The sequence below is a fragment of the Protomyctophum parallelum genome (genome assembly GCF_964188405.1).
Source record: "Protomyctophum parallelum genome assembly, chromosome: 6".
Taxonomy (NCBI): domain Eukaryota; kingdom Metazoa; phylum Chordata; class Actinopteri; order Myctophiformes; family Myctophidae; genus Protomyctophum; species Protomyctophum parallelum.
In genome coordinates, this window is record NC_139701.1 from 33,840,227 (window position 1) to 33,862,566 (window position 22,340).

The 22,340-nt window shown below is 39.8% G+C and overlaps 1 protein-coding gene across 1 annotated transcript; it reads left to right on the plus strand.

Moving 5' to 3' along the window:
* Positions 1 to 3,064: 3,064 nt before the first annotated feature.
* Positions 3,065 to 21,554, plus strand: LOC310860465 (mitochondrial adenyl nucleotide antiporter SLC25A24-like). Its single transcript, XM_083767397.1, has 10 exons — positions 3,065 to 3,566; positions 4,351 to 4,477; positions 4,703 to 4,790; positions 7,456 to 7,567; positions 14,496 to 14,654; positions 15,593 to 15,745; positions 16,426 to 16,533; positions 17,982 to 18,149; positions 18,448 to 18,598; positions 20,776 to 21,554. The coding sequence occupies exons 1-10, from the start codon at positions 3,390 to 3,392 to the stop codon at positions 20,955 to 20,957; spliced, it is 1,425 nt and encodes a 474-aa protein (XP_083623523.1). The 5' UTR covers positions 3,065 to 3,389; the 3' UTR covers positions 20,958 to 21,554.
* The last annotated feature ends 786 nt before the right edge of the window (positions 21,555 to 22,340 follow it).

Genomic DNA, 22,340 nt, shown 5'->3' on the forward strand with positions numbered 1-22,340 from the left:
CTACACTAATCTCTGATATTTAAATTTTAGCAGTCGCTATATGGCTACAGTATACAGGCTGAAGTTATTTTCTTGAAGTAAGCTCTGTAATAATATTGTGGGACAGTGCAAGATGCACATTTATTTGCACGTGCAGATTATTATTACTTGCGCAAGCATTGCGCGCAAGTACTGTGATCGGCTGGGTATGTCGGTGTTGTCCACCGGCCTATGGGAATGTATGTATGTCGGGTCCACCGGCCAATAAGGATCACCATTCTTGATTGATTGATTGATTGATTGAAATATGTATTAACAGTTTGCAGAATTCCAGTACATTTCAAGCACAAACTCAATACAAAGACTGTTAACTGTGAGTGGACGACCCAATTAAGCATTACACAAGTGTTTACATGAATGACGAATTGAACAAGCTTGTTCAATTCATCAAAACATTTAGAGACGTACAAAAGACACTTCTATATAGTCAAAGAACAGAACAGGAATTCATCATAGGGAGGTAAAAAGGGAAAAGAAACATACTGTACAGTGAGGGGGGAAAGGCGTGGGCGGTGGGGGTGATGACGTAACTAAGGTACGTTTGGTGATCGGCTGGGTATGTATGTATGTCAATAACGGGTCTAAAGGATTTAGAACAGTTGTATTAGACATTAGTAGCAGTACTTGCGCGCTATGCTTGCGCACAAGTAGGCCAATATGGTCAAGTATGGCCTACTTGTGTGCAAGGTGCAAGTTGGCACCTTGACAGAGTGCATTTCTAGTTAATTCTGATATTCTTGAACACATTATGAGACCTTTAAATGTTCTGTCTGAAATAAACACCAAAAGCTCCCAATTTGAAACCCATAGCTTCACAAACAACTCTTATAACAATAACACATGAACGAAAACAAGCCAATAAGAAGCACATGACATTCTTGTAACCACATGGTGCCACTCCAAAATTTGAATCAGCCCCAGACAGTAGCGTTGTGGTCAATTAAGCGCACACTTAAGGTGCAATAAGAACAAAATAAAGTTGTTTGGATGCAACTCAACCCTGGTCTCTACACCTTGCAAATAAACTGACGGGTCTTACGTTCATAGTGTTGTTGAAAGCAGTCAAAGCACGACTAATACATAACTTCACAAAAAAAGAAAGAAAGAGAGAGTGCAATGAAGAGATCATCAGCATATCATGCATAAGATTTTGCTATATACTAATACTATACACCAATAGCATTTTTTCAGTAGCTGCACATTTCTTGATCTAAACAACTTCACAGTATCTTTTATTATACAACAGTTTAGGTAGGAACGGTTCAATCAAGCATATTAAAGTGGAAGAAAAGGACAGGAGAGGGAGGAGGGGTTGTGGGGGTTAGCGTTTCCCTTTGTCCCGATATATTTTTGTTCTTGTCAGATTAGTTCATGTGCCTGAGTGAATGGGGAAAGAAGCTTTTTAGCAGTCTGTTGCCAGTGGCTCTGAGACTGCATAGCAATTTAAACCATTTTTCCATGATTGCAGAACGCATCAACTGATACAGTCTGTGGTTGGGATGGGATTGCTCGGATCCTTAAGGATTCCACAAGCTTTGCTGACACAACGTTTGTTGTGAAGGGCTTTAAGTTTTTAACAATATACACAACCATATACCCCCAGTATATTGTTGTGCCTGTGCTCTGTCTGCACATCCCAGGTGAGGTCTTCTGTGATGTCATGTCACCCACAGGAATTTGAACTCTCTCTGACCCTCTCTGCACTGCAGCCCTGGCTTCTGGAATCTGGAATCCCCCACCATTCCACCTTGCTGACTGACAAAGAGCGCTGGGGTCTAAATGTGTAGAGCACGTGCATGCCATAATGTTAGTTACCTCTACAGTATATGAATTGAACATGGTGGACCCTATTGTAAACAAGTGTAATGCTTTATGGTGTCGTCCACAGTTAACGGTTTTGTATTGAGTTGTGCTTGAAAGGCCTATACTGTAATTCTCCAATCTGTTAATACAATTCTTCAATCAATCAATCAATCAATCAAAGCACAATTTAAAATATTCTCTAATGCTTTAAATTTGAAGACAAACGGAAGTAACATTTTGCTGAATACATACTTTACATTGCAAGAAGACCTCGACGTATAGTACAAAACAAGACAATAGAATGCATAGATCTACGATCAAACGCTAGAGGGCGTAAGAGATCCAAAGACTGAAAAGACAATACCCGCTTGCTACAGTTTTACCATCATCACCACCACCACCCCGTGGTCACATCGAGTCACATCTGCTGCTGCTACAAATTACATTAGTCAGTTCAGTAGACTGCAAGTATACCGCCCCCATTACATTTACTGTGCCTGTGTGTTTCTCTTGCTGCCCCCTGCGGACCTCACAATCTGAGGATATTTTTGACCAAGACAGCTGTTGTTATTTAATATTGCTCGTGCTCGACATGGCTTTACTCTTGACTCATTGAGTGATGAATAGGCTAGACGGGCGACGGCCATATGCACACTGCATTACGAGATTACAATGTTGTATGGGGAGTTGTATGGGGTTACTGTGTGTGTTTGTGTGTGTGTGTGTGTGTGTGTGTGTGTGTGTGTGTGTGTGTGTGTGTGTGTGTGTATGTGTATGTGTGTGTGTGTGTGTGTGTGTGTGTGTGTGTGTGTGTGTGTGCGTGCGCGTGTGTGCACGCACGCAGAAAGGTTAGTGACGCAAGTTTAGTGTGTGTGTGTGTGTGTGTGTGTGTGTGTGTGTGTGTGTGTGTGTGTGTGTGTGTGTGTGTGTGTGTGTGTGTGTGTGTGTGCACACTGCAGATTAAGAACGGCGCTTCATTGAAAATGAATGCTCATCAAGTTATATTACTACAGACTTAGTTGCCCTTCCTACGATATCGCGTCCACTACTTGCGTTGGTTACCACTAGTATGATAACACAGGATAGGCAACATCATAAAGTCAGACTCGGGCCTGCCTGGGCCCTGGAGTAGACTATTTATCCTCTCCCAAAGGGTGTGTCTATCTATCCACTCCATGCAGAAAAGAGGAGGTCGGTTGAGGCAAACTGTGCGTCCCGTCCCGGGTCCCCCACTCACTGCGCTGCAAACTGAAACTGCTACCTCATCCGGATACGTCCGTGGTCCGTCCAGTAGTAAATGAAATAGCTTTACATCGTATCGTTTTATTGTTTGATGATCTACTACTCTCGAGGATTTGCGACTTTTGAAAGCGGAACCACGTTGCGAAAATCCTTTTTGAAAAGACGTATCATTTAAACCAGAAGTAGATACAAACAAAACATAGCAACAGACATCGGACAGCTTCCACTTCCAGTTTTTACTCTGATTTCACAGCCTTTTCCATTTCGTTTGTGTGCGTGGAAGATTCGCTACATCATCCGTAACAATGTATCAGGCCGTGAGGAAGTTCGTGTTTACTGATTGTTACTGTGCAGCTGACGCGTCAACATACGATGATCTATTTACAAAGTTAGACACAAATAAAGATGGAAAAGTGGATGTCGCAGAACTCAGGGCGGGCCTTACTGCAATGGGGATCCAATTTGGGAAAGGCGCAGTTCAGGTACAGTGGAAGAAAGGCCTACTGAAAAACATGTTACCATTTACCACAGTCATCTACTACTGTAAAATAATCTTGTGTCAAATGTTAAAACGGGCATGTGGGGTGCGACTTAGCCAGGGATGACCACACCTTGCAGATCAAATATTATACATTCCTTGTTACTAGTAAGTTCTAATTATTAACAACTAAGCCACTATAAATTATATATTATAATTGTATATATATATACATATATATATATAGTATATTATATATTATAATTAGTTTGGAAATCGATAAATAATCTTCACGTTTGAAATGATGCAACTGAGCTCTATTGGGCACAGCTAAACGGAAGCTTTCTGTATCCAAGCAACTATCTGATAGTGATAAGATAAAGCATATAACATACAGTACGTTTCAGATTACCTTGACAAGAGCTGATGCTGAACATCACTTTAATTGTTTCTGATTATTAATATAATGTGTATCTAGACCACCCATCCATACATCTACCCAGTCCCCCTATTTGTGTTTACCTAGCCAAGATATTACATTTAGCTGATTCTCTTGATGTAAATATAGAGTTAAGGGAGGAAAACGGTAGGGGGCAGGATAATGCAGCTACAAAAAGATTTTATCAGACTGCTCATCTTGCCACAATAAAATACAAGGCAACACTTGCCTCCCACAGCAAAATGTATTGGCTAATCACAAGCTTGCCTACATTCCACAATATTATATTAGTAAAGTAACTAAGGATGTTGGATTCTTGACATTTTGTTTTGTTTCATTTACATCTCAGAAAATCGTGTCCTCTGGAGACCAAAACAAAAATGAAGGACTTGACTTTAATGAGTTCTGCAACTGGCTGAAAGAACAGGAGAAGAAATTGAAACTGACTTTCAAGAGCTTGGATAAAAATAATGATGGTAGGTGTGATTGTCTTCACTTGCTTGTTTTATCTACTGACCGGTACTAGATCTAATAAACATTTAGAATATTAAATACTTATTCAAGCTGAAATTTGGATTCAGACAATAACATTGTATTGGTATTTTTCGCTTCTTAATAATCCTCTCAGCTAGCAGCCAGGTAAACAACAGGTCACATACAGGTTATAACAAGTGTCAAAATTCTAAGTTTCTTTTCAACAGGACGAATAGACCTAGAGGAGATCAAGCAGTCACTGGCTGATCTGGGAATGAACATAACCAAAGAAGAGGCTGAGAAGATTCTTCAAAGGTATATTTTGTGTATTTTATTTTGTACCCATCTTTAGTTAATGAATGCTTGCAGGCATGGAACTTGTTTTGGGGTTCTTCTTCAGCCCATCTATTTCCCTGGAGATTGATTTCTGACACTGGGACCCAAGTTCATTCAAATCAAAGGTACATGGTAAAATCCGGTGTCCATTTACCCATTTGTAACTTCAAGAGTGTATATTGTGAATGTAACTAAATGGACCCTGGCCGATCTATTGCTATCAGAGTTAAAGTGACACTGTTACTGTGTATTCTTGTATACCAGTATGTACATGTGTGGACCCTGATCGAGATCCGGTTTTGGTGCTGAGATAGTGTAAGAGAATGAGGTTCTACGCTTTTGATATGTTTATTGACAATGTTTACATGTACAGGAAAAAGCACATAGTTATACATCACCATCAAAAGGATAAATGCAAGAAAGCCAACGGCTTAGACTTAACCCATTAAAACCGGGAAAGCATCTTTGTCATTTTAGATTTCTGTGTTGGCTATTCAAAAATGGCAGATAATCCATTTTTGAAAAGATCTTGAATTTTTTTTTAGAACTACTGATTTAGAAAGCATTTGTAGAATTGTCCTCAGGTCTTAATGGGGTGAGAGGTGGGACTGGTGTCAATTCCCTGCAGAGGGACAGATAACACAGACACACTGGGGCTGGGACGGGTATGAAGACGCATGATAAAGAGTTCAGTTAACATATAAAATACCTAGAGAGACTGTATCCAAGTGTATAGTATTTCGGTTTTCTTTTTCCTTCATCTTCTTATCTTGATATAGAAAATTGTATGCATACTTTATATGCAGGCACTGTGGTCCTTGCAGCAGATCTTGACCATTATTATATTTGTCTTGTCTAAAACCGTGTGTTCTCATATAAGATGAGCACAATGAAGAGTAATTCGTAATAGACTTTTGCGTAATAGACGCAAAAGTCTTAGTCAGTTTCTGTTTTAGGGCATGTGGACTGCCCTGTATCATTTACATAAATTAATTAATACAACACCATACTGTTGTATTTAGAGAAGAAAACTTCCACAAACTATCTAGATGTATTACCCCCCTAAAATGGACATGAACAGCTTTAGAATGACACCTTTGACATCACCATGAGTTATGTTAAATAGGTACATAACATGCAAGGCTCATAAGCAAAACATGTCGTAAAGTTAATTTGCAACAAAGCCTTGCCATAATGTGCTGTAGATGTGCCAGGACCAGGACAAACATGGTGGGAGGAAATGGAAAGAGCAGTAGTAGTCCATTATAGGAGTATGACTATGATGAAGGATTCTGTAGAAAACCACAGGGGGGCAATTAAGGACTGACTTGGCGGGAAGTTCCCACTTGAAACGAAAGTCATAAATCCATTATTTTTTTCATGAGGACAGTGTTGTGGAAATAACTAAGAGAATCGCTTGATCATGTAATTGTTAAGAATTGTTAGTTGTTTTTTCATTTCAACTTTTCACTGTTATTGTGGAGCAGTTTATAGGCGAACTATGATAGGCTAGGCTTTCTCTAAATGGATATCGGGATCTTTATCATTTTCAATAAGAACAAAACTACTTCACAAAAAAAATGTTTGAGATTTGCTGAACAATAGATTACCATACGATCTACAATGCAACTTTCACAAGTTGCCATTTTGTGGTTTTACACAGACGAAATGCTAGTCAGTGCAACGAGCATTCTGAAGACGCGCACCACCGGCCACTAGTGACGGTGATTTCACTCTGACAGTTGACATTTTCCAAGTGGAAATAATGAGGGAAAAGGACTGCAGAAGCAGACAACCCGCAACACTCCAAATTAGAAGAGTATAGTATATTCTTATAGGTCAAAAATAAATTATTGAAAGGAGATGCCAGCACACAATAAATGTCCTTTTCACATCATAATAATAATAATAATAATAAACTTTATTTATATAGCACCTTTCATACATGTAGCTCAAAGTGCTTTACAGAGCAGAAAAGATAATAAAAACAAAAGCAAAACAAAACGGCATTAAAACAGGCATGCAGTTAAAACAATAGGACAATAACGCAGTGTCAAATCAGGCAAAGGCAGTGGTACAAAGATAAGCGCAGATATTTTAAAACTCAACTAAAAGCAAGAGTAAAAAGGTGAGTCTTAAGCTGTGTCTTAATGTCTATAGAGGATGCCTGTCTGATCCGCAGTGGTAGTTTATTCCAGGCTGTTGGGCCATAAAAGCAGAATGCTGCCTCGCCATACGTTTTACTAGCCACCTTTTTGGGGAGTTCGAGTATGGACATGGTTTATTACCTCTGACGAGACAACAGACGGCCAGATGAGCCTTCCTCAACGTCGTCACAATGCGAAAGTGGGCTATGGAGGGAATATAGGTTATAGGGAAGGATATAGAGAGGCAACAACATATGTACAGTATTTGTTCCTATCTGTGTGCATCTGTCTTTGAATAAAATAACTCAACAATGGAGGGGTGGTCTTTCATAAAACTTGGTAGGAATGATCGGTAGTAGTAGTAGTAGTAGTAGTAGTACTTTTTCAGGTGGTATGTACACTAACTGTGTGCTGTGTACTGAATTGTCCCATGTCACTGCTCTCCTTTACTGTTCTGTCCTATTCGCTAATCACATTTTTATATTATTGATCCACAGTATTGATGTAGACGGCACCATGACTGTGGACTGGAATGAATGGCGGGAACATTTCCTGTTCAACCCTGCCACCAATCTACAGGAGATCATCCGCTTTTGGAAAAAATCTACAGTGAGTATAAAAACCGAGCATGTTTATTTGTTTACAGTTCCAAGGTTTTGTAGCTGTAATAACAATAAAATGTGTTATTGAAAGGTTATTAAATGCTAAGGAACACTATTCACGACATCAGAAAACACTTTGTCTAAAATAATGTATGAAGAAAGACAATAGGGTAGGAGAGTAGAATTAAATGTAATTGTTGTAAAGCCCTAACCCCTTTTGCCAGTAGGTTTGTTCCAGGCTTCCATATCAAATACAATACATAGTTTGGATGTATCTCCACAACATCTGACATGCGCTGTCCCTCTGATGTACTCGTTCTGATCCTATCCATCCTTGTTACTCCCAGAGAGAACATCAACATTTTAGTCTCTGCTACCTCCAGCTCTGCTTCCTGTCTTTTCATCAGTGTGACTCTCTAAACCATACAACTTGTACACCTTCCCTTTCATTCTTGCTGATACTTTCCTATCACACCTGACACTTTTCTCCACACATTCCAACCTGCCTCGTTTCTTCACCTCTTTTCCACACTCTGAAATGTTCAAAGTCATACGATTTGTCACACACGTTACCGCAGTGAAATTTGTTCTCCACATTAGACCCATCTCTTGGAGCGGTGAGCCGCAGCCAAGGAGCGGTGAGCTGCAGCCGTGTCACACTCGGGAATCATTTGATTAGTTGATTTGACCCCCCAATCCAACCCTTTGTTGACCTTAAGAATTAAAGAGTAAAGTCTTAAAGACAAAAGAGTGGCCACGCACACTGATAGCCGTGCCTATTATTTATTAGGATGCAGAGTAGAAACCAACGTTTCGGCAGGTACAACTGCCTTCTTCAGGGTATATGAAGGCAGTTGTACGTGCCAAAACGTTGGCTATCAGTGTGTGCGGCCACTTTTTTGTCTTTTTAAGACTTAACTCTTTAGATGTTTCTGCCGTGAGCTGGCACCACTACTAAGACTGGTGTGCGTTTAGCATCCTCCTGCACAGTGTTAGACCCTAAGTATTAAACCATAAAAACATTAAATGCATAGATAGTGATACAGTACCATATAGTGTGGTACGAGGTGTATTTCCGTAGGATTCTTTTGCTAAAAGTGATTTTTTTGCTTTTTTGGCTTTCATAGGGACCAAACTGTCAGAAAATGATGGGGTTCTAATTTTCCCGACCCCCACCCCTGATTTGGGGGGTCATATATTTTGGGACCCCCCCATAATAGTACGCCAGACAATTAATGTCCGATTTTCATAATATTAGGGTTGTTTTATATGTTTTTTAATATTCTGAGTTGATTTCTTACACTTTGAAAGTAGCCAGAATAATCTTTTCTGACTTTTGGTTGGGGTCTTTCTTCACCCGGGGCCCCCCGGACTCATCTCAGTACTCATTACATTCCTCGCTCTGCTCCTGTTCCAGAACAATGTCAAATTAGATAATAATTTAAGCATTAAAAGTTTACAAAAATGAGTAGTAATTAATACCAGGGGTCTTCCACAGGGGGCCGGGACTAGTTTTGCCCCTATTCTTGCACCCATATATGTGATTTGCAAGTATTTCGAATATTATTAGAATATCTTGCGTTTATGTACCTTTGAAAGTACTTTGATAGTTTATTAGTATTCTACCATTATTGTTGACAGATGTTACTGCAGGGAATAAAGGTATTGCAACTTCTCACTTTGGGCATGCAGAACGTGTCCATTTCATACACTGCGCTCACACTAACAACACAACACACACACACACACACACCTATCCTCTTAAAGAGCCCATGGTCAATTATGCCTACAATACATTATTTGCAGGATCTATTCATCTTCGTCATCATCATCTTGAATGTCCTCCCTGATAGTGTTGACACAGTCTCCACCATAGCATTTGCAGAGAGGAGTGCAAGGCAGGTTATTGTTTGAGCAGCTGCACCGTCCCTTGCAACCTGCTTTGCAACCACATGTGATGAGCTCAAGTACTGCCTTTGGAGCAGGGAGGGCAAGACACCTGACTGGAACATACCCTCCACTATCTGAATTCCATCCATTTTGTTCGATTGGTGGAAGCTCAGGGCAATTTGCCAGGTATGAATGACTTATCCCGCATTGTGACGTAGTTGGCACAGAGGATATGTGGTAGCAGTGCAGCACGAGTGGGAGGTAGCATCTCACCCTCCAAGTTCTTTGACCGAAATAGTTCCCATCTAGTAATGGCAAGGTTGTTGGACCTTTTGGACTGTAAACACGGCATGCAAAATGCTCCAATGGTGAGGAAAGCTTGCCGTTAACAAGCTCAGGAGGAATGGAACCCATTCCAAGGTCCTTGAAGCAGTTAATGGCAGGATCATCATCATCAAGCCTCAAGTAGGCATTGGCCCATGTCTTCTTGGAGATTACAACACATTTTCCTACCCAGTCAGCACCAGATAAATTGTGTAGGCCCAGGAAAATTGTGTAGGCCCAGGAAGAATGTCATTTTTTGCCCCATCTGACACAAGCGCTGATGAAACCAGACTCTTCAATGGTGTGTTCTCTTTGAACAGATTGCCTCCACAGTGCAACTCAATCAATTTACATTGCTTGAGAGCATTTTCTCTTGACCTCAATGCAATCTCTCCTGAGAGCTGATAATGTTCTTTCCTTGAAGACCTGGAAGCTTTTGGGAAGCTGTTGAGGTACTGATTCACTAGACCAGAAAGATGAGGTGTGGTAGTGACTAGTCGGTCCAGAGCTGCTTCATCTCTACTGAGTCCAACCATCCCACCATGTCCCTTTAGCTTCTTGATTTCCTGCTCAAGGGCTTGATCTGTGAAGAGATGAGTGAACGGTATCTCTGACTTTGCCACCACAAATTCACCTGACTTCAGTGCGTTCCATGTTTCTGGGTCATCCTGTTCAAGAGCGTTCATTTGGGCAAGATAGACTGGCATCAGTCGAGCATATTTAAGGAGATCATGAGCAAAGAAATACTTGATGAGTTCCTCTAAGGATGATAAGTAGCCCTCCCAGTCACCTGACCGACGGCGACAACAGAAAGACAGAGAAAAGAGAAAGACACCAGCAGCCTGGCTGATCTTGGCTGATCTTTATTTAGCAGCAATATTTGCTACACTGAGGCACCTTACTTTAAAAATAGCTGATCTACAAGCTCAAACTACAACCTTGTAGATCAGCTATTGTTGGCTAAAGTTCTACTTGGAAAAGGGATGCTATGGTTCAAGTGGTTTAATGTAAAAAAAGAAAAAAGTTCCTATCCCACAATGATTTGGTGGGCCCCTGTATAGTAACTCTGAGGACCCCCTAGGGGTCATGGGCCCCCAGTGGAAGACCCCTGGTATTGGCTACTACAATTTTTTTTATATCAGAGCCCAGCTACAAATACTTTTATGCTTCATTTATGATCTAATTTGACAATATTCTGGAGCAGGAGCAGAGCAAGGAATGTAATGAGAACTGGGATAGACCCAGGGGTCACTCCGGGAGGTCCCAGGTGAGGAAACACCCCTACCAAAAGTCAAAAAAGATTATTTTGACCACTTTAAAAGTTTAAGAAATCAACTCAGAATGTTTTAAAACATACTACAATTCTAATATTATGAAAATCGGATATTAACTGGGTGGCATACTGTTCTGGGAGGTCCCAAATAGATGACCCCCCCCCCCAGAAACGGGGTGGGGGTCGGGAAAATTTGAACCCCATCATTTTCTCATAGTTTGGACCCTATAGAACCAAGATCTGCAAAAAAATCAATTTTAGCACAAAAATCCTACGGGAGCTGTTTTTTTGACGCCTCATACCACACTAATATCTTATTGACAACATTGCTGGATGATTTAAACGGCATACTTTACCTTATTACCACGCACCTATTCTACTAAAGAGAAAGTTGTGAATGAATGTTTGTAGACTAGGACTTGTGGACTTGTGCATTACAGTACATTGTCTGTCAGTGGATCAAGTTAATTTAATTCCAGTTCCAGAGGCAAGAGAGGAACAGCGGAAGTGAGGATTAAACAAGAGGGTGATGAAAGTGTTTGTGTGCTCACGCATGCATGTGTCTGCAGAAAGAGAACGGTGCTGCACTGACTGAATGCTCATCAAGTTATATTATAGAACTAATTACCGGTATGTGTGATGGGGATAAAGGGAAATTAAAATCAAGCAGAAGGAGAATTGAAAGTCAAGATACTTAAGCTTCTCTTTACAAACATCAGTGCATGAAATGAAGGACAAAGTGCTTTTTGCAGCACAGCTTGACATTCTTTTTGTCTCCACTTCAACCTTCTAAAAACAGGTGTTCTCATAGGAGATTAGCACAATGAAGAGTAATGTCCTTTTCCTGTACAAGGACATTTAAATTCACCTGGTACACCTTAAGTTTTCAATAAATTAACCAGGAATACAGTGATTTTCAGAATTGGCAGTGTTGTAAACCAAGTGAATTAATTGGTCATTGTGCTATGGGTACACGGTCAGCACCAATCAATGGGTAATCTCTGACGTTTGCAATTTCTGGCCCAACTATAGAGGTTAAGTTAACCTGTGCCTGCTAAGCTATCCTCAGATAAGCTATTTCAGACTGTCCTAGATGGGGATTAGTGCGTCAGTGTCCTGGGACAGGACAGGGGATGAGTGAGTCTGAGACGAAAGAGTTGTTCACTGACTGGACAGCAGTGAGGTAGCCTATAGTTGAGTGGGTTGATGCACTGGCGACCCTGGCATAGCGACAAGTTTGACAGTAGCGACATTGGCAGTGCCATCTCTTCATCTCTACCAGTAACATTGCCTGCATCAAGTCTAGCCGATGGTAACTGCCAACTTGGAGTTCAGCATTATTTGCCCTCAGCCTGGCTAGAAATTACAGACGCGTGCAGACACTGAAGTAGAATAGCTGAATTAGTTGAATTATTTCACCTCTGCTTGAAAAGGACTTGTCTCAATCGGCGAACCAGGGGTGTATAGGAGAGAGTTTGTACTGAGGGGCTCTGTCACCCCGAGTCAGTGATTCCAAGGCTGCAGCAGATCCAATGGCTCTGCTGCAGCCACATCAACTACCCCACAGAGATTGGTTATTCATTGAATTTGATGATGATGATGGGGAGTTCTATGAGGTGGAGGTGGTACAGGTAGGTCTTCTCTTATTCAGCCGTTGTCAACTGACAACTGGTAATTCAGACTTCGCTCAATGAGCAAGGTTTTGAGGCAATGCTGCAGATGGGTAAAAAAAAAAAGAAGTATAGATCAAGTTGTTTAAATTCCCTTTGAGCCTACAGTTTGCTTTCTGAATGTTTAGCTTCATTAGCTGACATGAATCCCTACACTTATTGAAGACATTACCCAAGATGACTTGACATATACCTAATTGAAACTAACCCTATAACAGTCAGTAGCAGCATGTTTTACAATTTTTCTGTATTTGAATTGACAAATAAATTTCCTTAATTGGCGCTCAACCAGATTACTATTAAGATTACTGTAAAATGCTGTTGCAAGAGACGGTAACAAGACTGTATAGGGTCTATTACAGTAGGTATTCAATAATACCCAGTTTGCCAAAGTTCCATGAAGTCCTTTGCACAGTAGTGTGTATTAGCCAGGCTATATTTCATTGTAGTGTTAATGTTTGTTGCATGAGATCTTTGGATTAGGCGTGTCATGAATGGCCAAAGGATTAAAAAGGTGTCTGTACGTCCTGTGAATGTCACTCAAAGTAGGCTTTGAGTATATAATTTCACAGGTAGTGGGGCTGTTGCTGACATGTAATTTAAAAACTATAATTATAGATTATCTACCTTTTTTGCCATTTACAGATTGCAATAGTTTGCACATGGTGACCTATCTGCAATATGAATGCTTTAGAACAATTGGCATTTTGGCCTCTACTTTGTAAAAGAGTGAGGATAAAAAAAGGTTTAATGAAGTAAGATATGGTTTCAAATTCATTTTTCATTAATGATGCTGTGCATTTGATCATTTTAAAAGGCTCTACTGACACTGAAACACCAATCACAGCTCAGAGACTTTAGCAGTCAGCTGACCCTGCTATATCAATCAGCTTAGCAACATTATTACAACAAAGTATGTTAGCATGTTAGCTAAGGTGATGATGCATTGTAGGCATTATTAAAGATGTACATCACTGTGTAGCCCAATGTAAAAGGATGAAGGAAAGCATTTCAACCAGTAGAGTAAGTTGAAGAAAAATATGTTTTCTTAATATGTAGGCTAAAGCTCTCTAGTTAGCTTAGCACATCAATGTAAGAGTCATGTCAATTAAATGACTTGGCCCACATTCAACACAATGGCGTTTTCCATAAAATAAACTTGTGAAAATAAGTAGTTATATGGCTAAATAAAATAAAACACTACCTAAATTGATTACCCAGCTTTCTGTCTGTTTAGCTACCAAATGGTTAACATTGACGATACAGTAGTTAAGTACTAATCAGCTACAGTACATCTCTATTTCATTTTCATTACAAATGACAGTAATTTATGACTGGCTCACGTTAAACTAGAGTTCTCAAATCCTACCCGGAGGAGGAAGAAAAGTTTGTTTTTAGCCCTTATCTCTGGAATGGATAGTCCAATCTGCTTAGTTTAAAGCCTGTTGGATGCGTGGTCAAAAGTGGCCCGTAGGCCGGAGTTTGAGTATTACTGAACTATGTGATCAACATAAATAAGTGGAGCATATTACGTGTGGACTACACTTACTTTCAGTGAATGTGCATGCACTCTCTCTCTTATCTAAGGTCTATAGTATAACCCCTCAATGTAGCTTGTCATCACAGTGACATCCAACCCTCTAAGTTTCTGACAATGCAATATCTATTCATTTCACATTTACACTGGCTAGTTGTACGGTATGTTTTATGTCTCCTTCAGTGGGGAGAAAAATATGTTTTGTGTAACCATCTATTCTTTGCTCCTCTGTTCTGTGTAGGTGCTTGATGTCGGCGACAGCCTGACCATCCCAGATGAGTTCACAGAAGAAGAGAAGATAACTGGTGTGTGGTGGAAGCAGCTGATGGCCGGGGCTGCAGCAGGGGGTGTGTCTCGTACAGGGACGGCCCCTCTGGACAGGATGAAAGTCTTCATGCAGGTGTGGCCAAATGTGCATGTTGTTATCACCATTGCTACTGTATAAGTAGCATTTAACTGAATCTGTCGGCAGGGGCATTCAGAGCGTGTATACATTGTTGTTGGTGGGAATTAAAACATAGGCGCCCTACCCGAAGAGGAGGGCCTAAGGCGGCGCAAACGGGCAACATCCTGCTATTCACATTCCGTTTAGAGCCACCCCCAGAGGCAAATTCAAAGGAAAACGGGTTGCTGTTTTTTCCTCCTTTTTTGTCGATGGGTTCCCAGATTGTACCTCCACAAAAGAGGTAATGTTTTCACCTCCCATCTGTCCGTCTGCGTTTTGGGCCGATATATCAAGCAGTTAAGGACAGATTTGCACAAATCTCAGTGGAAACGTTGGTCCTGATGAGCCTAGGAAGAACAACTGTATCTGTATTTAGCTGTTGTGAGTTGTGACCTGTCTCAAAAATGCATATAACCAACAGATTTACGTAACATCCCAATACTTTTGAAAGAATATTTAGCGTGGATCTGAGGAGAAGTGATTAAGTAGTCACATGCATCAGGAAGTTGTATTTTGGCACCGCTCCAAAAAGTGACAAATATATTAGCAGAAGGATGAATAAATTAGATACCAAGTATATGCATACATGGTGCATATGGTATTCCGTGTTAGGTTCTGACCTTTGGTACAATCCATAAACATAACCATTCATGCAAGGAGGTTGTGCACAACGTTACAATTTAGGCATTTAGCAGACGCTCTTAATCCAGAGCGACTTACATTAAGCAAGAACAAAAAGCATGGGAATACATCACATAAAAGCATTTATCATGAAACATGCGTAAGCTAAGAAAGTAACAGTGGAATATCTATAATCTATATAATGAAACTATACATATAAACTATAACGTTGTCATGAGACCCATTCAATTCAATTGAATCTTTTACTGCAGGTGCATTCCTCCAAGACCAACAAAATCAGCCTAGTCGGGGGTTTCAAGCACATGTTAAAAGAAGGCGGCGCTGTGTCTCTGTGGAGGGGTAATGGTGTGAATGTCCTGAAGATTGCCCCCGAGACGGCCATCAAGTTCATGGCCTATGAACAGGTACAGACAGACTCCTGTGTCAATTGTATTTTCTCTAAGCTGGTAACTGTGTACATCTGCTATTTTATTTCTCAGTAAGGTCCTACTAGGCTCAGTGTCTAATTACACAATTCAGTTAAGGTTGCAGGAGAAGTCAGTGATGCTATGATTTGATTTGTATTGCAGAGCAACTTTAACGCAGAGGCCAACATACCCATTGATGTATCAATTAGATTAGATTAGAATGTCTTTATTATCCACAAGGGATTTGTTTTGCTCAGGTCAATGCATACATTCAGGACAATACATATACAAATACAATAAAACAATAAAGTACTAGTAAAATAATTCTAAATTTTAAAAGCTATTTAATTGGCTTAAATGGTTTTGCCTCATATTTTGTCTCATTTGATGAAATTGCATTTCAACTCACTTCCCCAATACTGGGTAGTGGTACTTTATTTATTGATGATTTATATAATTTGATGATGTGGACTGGCCATTTGAAATGGCAAACAAACAAAACTAGCCTCCTTAACATGAATACATTCATGTTTATACATGCTGTACATAAGAATAAGAATAAGGAGCATTCATGGATTTGTTCTCCATCACCATGAAATGGCGTAGCTATAAAATAAGACTGAATGGGCTGTAATTCAGATTATTCATGCCATGTTGTTTAACTGTGTTATCGGCAGTATAAGAAGATGTTGACCAGTGAGGGGGGAAAGATTCAGACCCACGAGAGGTTCATCGCCGGTTCACTGGCTGGAGCCTCAGCGCAAACTGCCATCTACCCCATGGAGGTGAGAGGAAGGGAGTTTTTGGAGTGTAAAGTGTTTTTTGTGCCGACTCTGGTCGTAACGCATCCAAGCACCAAGCATGAAGTTGGGACTGATGTCATTGTTTGAGCTGGATCTGTCAAAAGGTAGTTATGCTCCTCCTACTGTAGTCTCTCACAGAAACCCTGTACTGTCTTATACGTGGAGAACTAATAGGATATCAGACAGACTATCCTCTGTGTGTAGTGTGCCCGGGGACGCAGCCCCCAATTTGGGATTGAACTTGACAAATGACAGTCGGAAAAATGTGGGAATTTAAAAGGTGGACAAACCCCTGCCCCAGAGGGCGAAATCAAGAGCGTTGGCTGCTACAATGAGAAATGTTCCATATTTATAATTTGACTCTTTGGCCCCATATGGGCTTAACGAGGAGTTTTGATACCTGTAAATAGTTCTAATCTAGTATTGGTCTTGTCTTTTTAATTCTGCTTTTAACTACGTTATTACATAGAACTGACATGTGCATGTGTAGGCTACTCTCTGGCTCAGGGAGCTGTTTCTACACTTGGGTCGGGTTGTGCATATGGGTTCTTGATACTTGTATATTTGTGTGATGCTTTCTTCCCCTGGTGGCCAGTGCTGGCCACATAGGGATACTAATGGCTTCTTTATTTGTTGTGACTGTCATTGCCAAGTTCAATCTCAAATTAATAATAATAATAATAAAACTTTATTTGTATTTGTATAAATTGGGGCTGTGTCCCCGAGTGTGTTCACTTAGCATTGATTGGTATCTGCCCACTTTGCTACCTTTATATGCCTGTCTTATGCGCTGCTATTTCAGCATACCTGATGAAGGCCACAGAGGCCGAAACGTTTTATATGTTTTCCGCTCTGGTAAATAACGTTTTTGAGGAGCTTTTAAAACGGTGTGCAGACTTACTCCTCCTTCTGCAGTTTATTATGTTTGTTCGATCACATGTGCATGCACCTCCTGACCACTACTGTTGAAAAGCACACCATCTTGCATCTTTTAGCAAATGGCAATAGACTAACAATATCCAGCACAACAATAGAATTACTTAAATGCAAATGTAACAATGACAGCAATTATAAGGGTGAGAATATTGAAACCAACCTCCATTATTTAGTCTCCATAATGGACTGGCAGTCCATTTATTTATTTTTATTTATTTATTTAACAGGGACAATGCAACACGTCATTTTTCAAATCCATGTAAATGGGCCAGTGTTGGCCATAGGCTAAATTCCATCTGTAGTCCCTGAGCATGCTCTTCCATGCCCGCATGGAACCAGAATGCATAATTTATACACCATCGTATGCTGATATTGTGCACCGAAAAGATAGATCTTCTATTTTCAGCACACGACACCATTGTACATCCAAGTATAAATCCGGCTGAAGAACTACAGTAGAAATACTCAGTGATGATGATCTTTTGTCTATGCAGGTGATGAAAACCAGGCTGACTCTGGGGAAGACTGGACAGTACTCTGGAATGTTTGACTGTGGCAAGAAAATCCTCAAGAAAGAAGGCGTGAAGGCATTCTACAAAGGCTACATTCCAAATATTATAGGCATTATTCCATATGCTGGGATAGATCTGGCAGTGTATGAGGTACACAATGTCTAAGGATACTACATTATAAAATATGACAAGTAGTTAGACTGTATATTGCTGTATTGTGTGCGCACTCGCAGCCATTGGAAAAAACATAGCCTTGTCTTAACATTAATACATTCATGTTTATAAATTCATTGATATAGTAGTTACACTATATATTGTGTAAACAGACGCATGCATGTGCGCACACCTATTCATGTATTATAGTTTTGATTCTGTATCTATGGCTTGCAACTACTATAACTTGGGCATAATCTGATTTCCCAAAATTCTTTCTGCCTACCATCTCTAGAGCTTAAAAAATGCCTGGCTGTCCCGCTATGCCAAAGACACAGCCAACCCTGGGATTATGGTGCTGCTGGCCTGTGGTACCATCTCCAGCACTTGTGGCCAACTGGCCAGCTACCCTCTCGCTCTGATCCGCACCAGGATGCAAGCAGCAGGTAAGACATCCACAGGCTGATACCTTGGGGTTTACTTTTCTTTCTATGCGGTCTACCATTTTAATGGTCTTGTCATTTTGGATTATACGTAAAAGGTACAACATTAATTAAAGGTGCTTTGTTATTTTTTTGTTATAAAGTTAAAACTCTATATTCTGATGGTAATTATTGCTATGGAGCACTGTTTGGGCCTGATAACTACTTTTAAAATGACAAACGAGTTCAACACGATTTACCATCCAATTTTTTTTTAAGAATCCCATTGCTGAAAATACTTACTTATATACCTGAGGAGGGCTGTTAGAATTTGCACAGGTAATAAATAACAACGTTATGGTTGTTTCAAATTAATTTATTAACCGTTCCAATTACTTCACATTAGAAAGAGTTGAACTACAAAGCTACCTTCAGGAGAAATCGCTGATCACTTGCATCTCTCTCTTATTCCCCTTCAGTCTCTTATATTATCTCTCTCGCTTGTTTGACCGAGTGTCCCTTCAATTCCCTGTGAAAAAGCAAGCAAGGCAAACCTGAACTATACAGCACCTACACAAGCAATATTAGCTCAGTGTCCCACACTAAAAGACCACTGCGAACACTACAGTGCTGTCCATGATTCTGATACACCAAGCATCATCCAGTCAGGAGGACACGCAATCAATCACCGTCTGCACAGAGCAATACATTTCTAATATTTTCTATAGATTTCCATATTAATGCTTACTATCAGAATATAGAGCTAATTAACACTTATTTGATGTTTATTTGATATGGACATCACAATCACATTGCACAATTTGTAGATCCATTGCTTACAGTGTATTATCGCGAGTGCTAGTTTCCACTTTCCAACACCTTATTTTTAATAAAATATCAATTACACAAAGTTGAATTCACTGTGACAGTAAGTGGTGTGGGACAAAAGTACTTCAATAAAACATTTTTATGTTTTCACATAAAGATGATGAATCATAAGTGTATACAGATAACGTGAGATAAACTAGAAAGGTATAAATTAAAAGCACAATACAATACAATAAAACTGATAAGAGAAACAAAACAGACAAACAAAAAAGAAAATGGCAGTTATTCATTAGGGGAAAGATATATATATACATACACACACAACACACATAGGCACATCAGAAGGCAAATTGCAGTACAGCTGGGGCTCTCCAATCCAATGTAATCCAGAGTAGATAGATCCCTGGGCAAGTAATCTATCAGCGGCTGCCATATATTCATAAAGTTATTTTCTCTCTCTTTTAATTTGGCACTGAGCCTTTCCATTGTAAGTACTCTGTAGACTTCTCTATACCACTGAGTCACTGATGGAGGTTTTTCGTGAATCCAATTAAACAAAATGCATTTTCTAGCTACACAGAGGAGCTTATTAAGTAGCTTATTTCTTCTAGGATCTAGCACCCCAAATTTGGATGGCAGCCCTAATACAAATTGCCCAGGATCTTTACAGATCGTAGACTTCATAATTAAACTAAATTTTTTGGCACACAAGACCAGAACCTGGCTATCTTGGGACATTCACAGAAACAGTGTATATACGTACCAACCGCTTTTTTGCATTCAATGCACAATGGGGACCTACTTGGATCGATTTTATTCAATTTCAGGTGTTCTGTGTTGTCTATGAAGTATCCTATACTGCATCTCTTTGAACCTGTTACTTAGAAAAGTAGACTGAGAAGATTTAATGCATTCAGACCAACAATCTTCATCGTACCCTGTTTGAAAGTCCTTTTCACATTATCGATATTGTGTTTGTCGTAACTCAGAAAAGCCTTTATTTCTTTTTAGTATAATGCATAATAGAGTCCTCTGAGGAAACTTAGTGTCATTATTGATAAATAATGAATGGTGAGCCTGTAAATAAGCAAAGACATCTCGGTGGGACTCCAAATGAGTTCTTGACCATCTCAAATGACATGAAAACACCCTTGACATCAAACAGGTTTTCTATAACTCTAATACCTTTTAGGACATATTCTTCCTACCCGTAAAAGCTGAAATATTTTTCCAAATCTTGATTGAATTTGAGAGTACAGGGCTGTCGGATGATTTAGAATGTGATTTGTGTATATTTGTGAGTACATGGGGAGTACATTCCCATACCTCGAGGGGTTCTGGTTCATTAACCTTTTGACTCCTTACCTTCTCAGCATCTATTGAGGGCTCGGAGCAAGTGAACATGACCACGATGGTGAAGAAGATTGTAGAAAAGGAGGGGTTTTTTGGACTCTACCGCGGCATCCTGCCCAACTTCATGAAGGTCATACCAGCGGTCAGCATTAGCTATGTGGTGTATGAAAACATGAGATCTGGCCTGGGCATTCAAAAGTAAGAGGCAGAATAATCCATGATGACTGTGTGAAAACCGTAGGAGTAGCCATATTCACATGGTACCCACTTTGCTCATAGTCTGTCAAGGGATGGGGAACAAGCCACAAGCAAACAGATCCCTCCTCCCTAAATCTGATATCCAGTTTACTTCACAGGAAACAGCCAACACCAAGATGTTAAATGTCTGATTTCCCTCCAGATTCATAGTTTACCAAAGATATTAATATACCGGTTTCTAGTAATTGACTCCCTATGGGAGTTGTTTCATATATTCATAGATCTACATCTGAAGAAAGTGCAATATTGTATTCACTTTAGTTTGAATGTCATCATGTTTAATGTGTAACAGATGTTTAATGTGTAACAGAGAGGCCTGTGATCTTTCATGATTGGATTACACTTGAATGCCGCCGGTTAAAAAGATGGGCTTCCTTTATTGTGAAGAGAATTAGAAAATATTTTGCACTTTTCTTATGTGCCTTGAGAATTATGTTGTCAGATATCTGTGGATGTACCCCACCACCCCATTTGCCTTTCGTTCCAAATTGTGTTCAATAAATATTTGTGTTTACATTAAAACAATATTTTATTACAAGTATGTGTGTGTATGTATGATTGTATGTGTAGACATGTGGTCATTCAGACATTTTACCTACCATTGCTCCGATATCGGTGTATACCTGACTGGTGCCTGTAAATGGTGTGACATACAGTAGACGCATCTTGCATTTTGTTACTTTTATTTTCCTCCTAGCGTTACATTTCTAGTTAATGCAAATCAAGGAGAAAACAATTAGACTTCCATTTCCTTGTTTAGGGTTGGGTGCCTAAGCATTTACTGGCAAACTTGTGATCGACTTGGCATTTTTTGTAGCTGGATTTTTATTTTGTTAGTGGACGGTGCCCACTGCCCATCAGATGAGTGATACAGAAACTCGATACTGAATTGATGAAAGCTTGTTTTGCAACTGGAGACTTACATTTATCAACAAATTGCTATTGATGCATGTTCTACTGACATAAAATAGGAAATTACATTGGAGCACTTAGTGTTGGGTCAGCTACATGTAGCTTAACTTGCCCATCAGAATGCCCAACACTAGTTTTAATTATTTATTTTTTCCCAGTAAGAATTGAGGCTTGAATACCTGCAGGTATAGTGAAGTAAGCAATGGGTCTATTAAAGTTAATGAATAGGCCTATAAGTAATAGTATTGGGTATGATGAATGATTCACTGTCTGACATAAAATAGGAAATTACATTGGAGCACTTAGTGTTGGGTAAGCTACATGTAGCTTAACTTGCCCAACACTAACTTAAATAGACCTATTGCTTACTTACTTAACATAAAATAAAGAATTAAAACCAGTGTTGGGCAAGTTA